At 40.1% G+C, this 4,743-nt stretch overlaps 1 protein-coding gene across 1 annotated transcript; it reads left to right on the plus strand.

Moving 5' to 3' along the window:
• The first annotated feature begins 1,746 nt into the window (after positions 1–1,746).
• Positions 1,747–3,262, plus strand: MC3R (melanocortin 3 receptor). Its single transcript, XM_072110676.1, has one exon. The coding sequence runs from the start codon at positions 2,156–2,158 to the stop codon at positions 3,182–3,184; it is 1,029 nt and encodes a 342-aa protein (XP_071966777.1). The 5' UTR covers positions 1,747–2,155; the 3' UTR covers positions 3,185–3,262.
• The last annotated feature ends 1,481 nt before the right edge of the window (positions 3,263–4,743 follow it).

The raw sequence follows: 4,743 nt of genomic DNA on the forward strand, positions 1-4,743 counted from the left end.
TACTGTTTTATTATACATATTGTTACGGACGTGGCAATACCAAATATGCGGGGGGGTTTTGTGTTTTTTATACTTTATTAAGTGTTTTTATAGGAAATTGACATTTTAGGGGCTTATATTTTTATTTATTCTAATGTATTAACTTAGTGTTTTTGACTTTTTTTTTAATCAAACATACTTGAACTTGAACCAGTGATGCTCTGATCACTGGTTCAAGTTCAATACACTGCTCTACAATACTATTTTATTGTAGAGCAGACCCCGGAAGGGGTCTGACTGCCAGGGAGACCGGGCAGCTCTGGGGCACATGCCAGTCCTCGGAGCTGCCCAGAAGTGGATCGGATCCTCCGGTAAGCGGCACGGGGGATCCGATCCACAGCGCAAAAACCCTTACACGCCACGGTCATGCTTGACCGCGGCGTGTAAGGGGTTAACACCCGCGATCGGAGCCGGCTCCGATCGCGGGTGTTAGCGCAGGCTGTCAGCTGTACTAGACAGCTGACAGCCGCTGCTTCTGGTACCGGCTCCGTTCGTGAGCCGGTGCCAGAAGCAGGACGTTATAGAACGTCCCCGTGCGCTAAGTATCTATCCCCTGGGACGTACTATAACGTCCTGGTGCGCCTAGGGGTTAAAGGACATTTGCCACCAGGATCAAGGATTGTTAACCAAGTACACTTAGACGTCCCCTCTGGCAGGATCTGCTCTTTTTTTAGCTTCTAATGCCCTGGTGTTTCCGAAAAAAAAAATACCAAATGAACCATTAACATCTATAGAGCCTGGAGCCCATCAGGTTCATTGCATAATTTTTTAAAGCCTTTAAAAAAAACAAAATAAGCCAAGGGCATAGAAAGCTTAAAGAAGTGCAGATCCCGCCAAGGGGGCACACACCAGTATGGCAGTGTGCTTGGTTTACCATCCTTCATCCTGGGGTTAGATGTCTTTTAATATGTATAGGTGATATATGTAATATATATGTCCAAATTTAAGCGTGTTCTTTAATTAATTGTGTTTACCGGATTCATGGATTTAGAAGAACTACTTATTCAATGTAATAAAGAATATGCATGGTGTAAAATATTTTCTTGGTTTACTTCATACATTATAGAACATCTTAAAACTTGTCTTAGCTTTTGCAGAACGTTGCATCACAGCTGAGCTGTCAGAGATTCTAATAAATCACACCTGAGTTGCTGGTGAACATTAGACTGTACACAACCTCATAATGTGCATCTCTAATGCTGCAGAGTATTATTATACACACTTGGGCTGTTGAATAAAATGATAACAATAAAAAGATGCTGGAAAAAATTATTATTTATGCCTTAGGTGCTGAAGAACATCATGTTACAGCATAGTGGAACAACCACATTATATACACCTCAGCTGCTCATAAAAAAACAAATTCACAGGTAGGATTATTATGTACATATGTATATTTTGTACATCTTGATGTAGAGTACATGACAGTACATGACAGTGCATATCTCAGGAGCAGAGAATTACAACATGTTATAGAAGATTATAGAACATACAATAGAGGCATACAACTATTACAATACCCATCTCTGCTCCTTCATTACATTATCAAAATTACCTCAAAGGCTGCATAGCCATCAAGAGGTTCTGCAGCAGCTGAGGAGTATACTTAAAGGAATAATGTTTATCCCACAGTAACCCCAGGATCATTTTTAGATTACCACCGTCTCCTTCCATAAGAGGGCACTCAATCACTTCAGTTTCTTGCAATCCACTTGTCCTGTAGCACCTGCTGCTATGCATTGCAAAGCTACCGTCACTCAGTGGCGTACCTGTTCTCTAATATTACAACATGGTATGATGGAGACTAAGGAGGAGTCCGAGCAATGAATGAATGTAAAAAACCTGAGGATTGCCTTGTAACGGCTGCTTCACATTGATCAAGTGCAGATGGAGCGCAGCAAGCAGAACAACGTGCAGGCTCCAACATCTGCACGCAAGGAAACTGGGGAAGAAAACTGAAAATCCAGGAGAAGAAGCAGCTGTCTCGTCTTTATGCTTGGGTATCTTCTGGCCAAAGTCTTTAAAAAGTCAAGGTCTTAGTCTCATTACCATGGGGGATGATTCAGGAACATCAACAAGGTTTATCTGAAAAGCTTTGACTGAACACACTTGGAGAATGGAAGTCTATACCCCCAGTCATGCTTTATTTGCGACCCTCCACAAAGCTTCAGACATGAATGCGTCCAGTGACCTCTTCTTTATTCATTCTATTCAGCTGAATGGGACGCTGGACTTCAATGAAACCCTACCTCCCAACATCAGTGATGGCATTCAGTTCTGCGAGCAGATCTTCATTAAGACTGAGGTATTCTTGACACTTGGGATTATCAGCTTGTTGGAAAACATACTGGTCATACTGGCTATCCTAAAGAACAAGAACCTCCACTCCCCTATGTACTTTTTCCTTTGTAGCTTGGCTGTTGCAGACATGTTGGTCAGTGTCTCAAATGCCTTGGAAACTATTGTCATTGCAGTGCAAAATAAGTATCTAGACATAGGAGACAACCTTCTCCGACAGTTGGATGATGTGTTTGACTCCTTGATCTGTATATCCCTGGTAGCTTCTATCTGCAGCCTTTTGGTTATTGCCATAGACCGGTACATCACCATATTTTACGCTCTACGTTACCACAGCATCATGACGGTCAAAAAGGCCTTAGCCTTAATCATAGTCATCTGGGTATCCTGCATCACATGTGGTATTGTATTTATTGTTTATTCCCAGAGCAAAACAGTCATTGTTTGTCTTATCACCATGTTCTTCACCATGCTTGTCCTGATGGCCACCATGTATGTTCACATGTTTCTTTTTGCCCGTCTCCATGTTAAGCGGATTGCTGCACTGCCAGTGAATGGTGTGGTGCAGCAGCGGACATGCATGAAAGGTGCCATTACCATTACCATACTTTTGGGGGTATTTGTTGTGTGTTGGGCACCCTTTTTCCTCCACCTCATCCTTTTCATTTCTTGTCCTGCTAACTCCTACTGCATCTGCTACGGCGCCTACTTCAACATGTACTTAATCCTCATTATGTGCAACTCAGTCATTGACCCCCTGATTTATGCTTTCCGCAGTTTGGAGATGCGCAAAACTTTCAAGGAGATTATTTGCTGCTACGGAATGAATTTTGGAAAATGTGGCTGAACTAAAAAAAAAATCACAATGTTCATTCACAATTTCATATCCTATCATTCAATTCTGTGTTGCTGCTGTTCATGAACTGTAGGTGGAGGCACATACAGTGCATTTCGATTTGTGATGGAAATTCAAGTTGTCATTTCATGGCTCATTGTAACTAAATATCAAATCCATTAATTAGAAAAATTCACTTAATGGCCAAAATAGTGAAAGTAGACCTAGATATCTTACAGACAAGTGTGTGTATGTGTGAGTTCTGAGATTAAATTCACCTCAAAAATACGATTTCAGGCTTTGAGATAAGCCAATCGGATAATATGTGTGCTTTTATATCCCAAAACTGTGTTTGTGAGATATTACAAACTAAAATAACATGGGACAGTTCTCTGACTGCTACAAAATATATAGGACACTGCAATGTACCGGGTTCTGGGTCGGGCAACAAGATTATATATATTATAACGATATCAAAAGTGACATGGTAAATATTGTTACAAGATTGAACATGTATTTCTTAATTGTTTGCGCCACTTTTGTGTCTCAATTGCACTTTGTCCAAAACTTTAGAAAATTGTGCACCCAAAGGGACGTGGTAGTGCTTAGTCATAGTTTGCAACACATTTATTACTGAGCTGTGCCACAATTCTATAGCAACAGCATGAAGCAAAGTACACCAAAAGAAAAAAAAAAGGTTCAACTCCCCCATAACTCTGAGGTAATGGGGGAGATTTATCAATCTACCTAAGAGTAAGAATGTTCATAGTTGCTCATAGCAACCAATCAACGGCTCAGCTTTGATTTTACCAGTGCTCATGAATATTTTAAAGGGGAACTGTAATTGGTTGCACATTCGTACTCTGAGGCAGCTTGATAAATCTCCCCAAATAAGTCAATATGCAATAAGACAATATTAGACAAGTGCACTCTAAGATAATACTAAAGATTTAGGCATCATGCACCCAATTTGTGGGTGTATCATGGCCCCATAGATGTCTATGGCACCTGGTCATATTGTGGTGAGCACATGGTATCTCATGGCACAGTGGCCAAGCCAGGCAGCCACTCAGCATTCAATGGAGAGGTGTGAGGACTGCTCCCCCCTCCTTCCCTCCTGCACCTGGCTATATGTATGCATATGTTTGTGTACATAAGGCCAAAGACAAATATGTTTTGTATGTGCAGAAAAAATAAGCAAGGGATATATATTTTGACTTTGATGGTCAGATAATATTTTATTATGAGATAATATTAAAAGAACTAAGAACGATTTTGATATATTTTATGATATTGAAGAGTCTAAAATATTATAGTTTTTAAGCTCTGGGGTAATATATTTGTGCTGTAATATAAAATAGCACTGTGAGATATATCTCAGGCCCCTTTCTTAATATTGGAATTAAAGTTCAGTTATATTTTTTACCGATGGACCCGTCATGTTTTGGGCCAATATCTGCCTATGGATTCAAAGGTAATATAGTCTTATTATTTATCAAGAAACTCCTTAGCTTTCTTTTGACTTATCTTAGATACTTCTGAAGCTATAATTAGATGCTGAATTATAAAAA

Source organism: Engystomops pustulosus, chromosome 6, assembly GCF_040894005.1.
Source record: "Engystomops pustulosus chromosome 6, aEngPut4.maternal, whole genome shotgun sequence".
Classification (NCBI taxonomy): Eukaryota; Metazoa; Chordata; class Amphibia; order Anura; family Leptodactylidae; genus Engystomops; species Engystomops pustulosus.

Coding starts and splice junctions, on each gene's coding strand:
- MC3R (XM_072110676.1), top strand. CDS start 2,156: ATGGAAGTCTATACCCCCAGTCATGCTTTATTTGCGACCCTCCACAAA.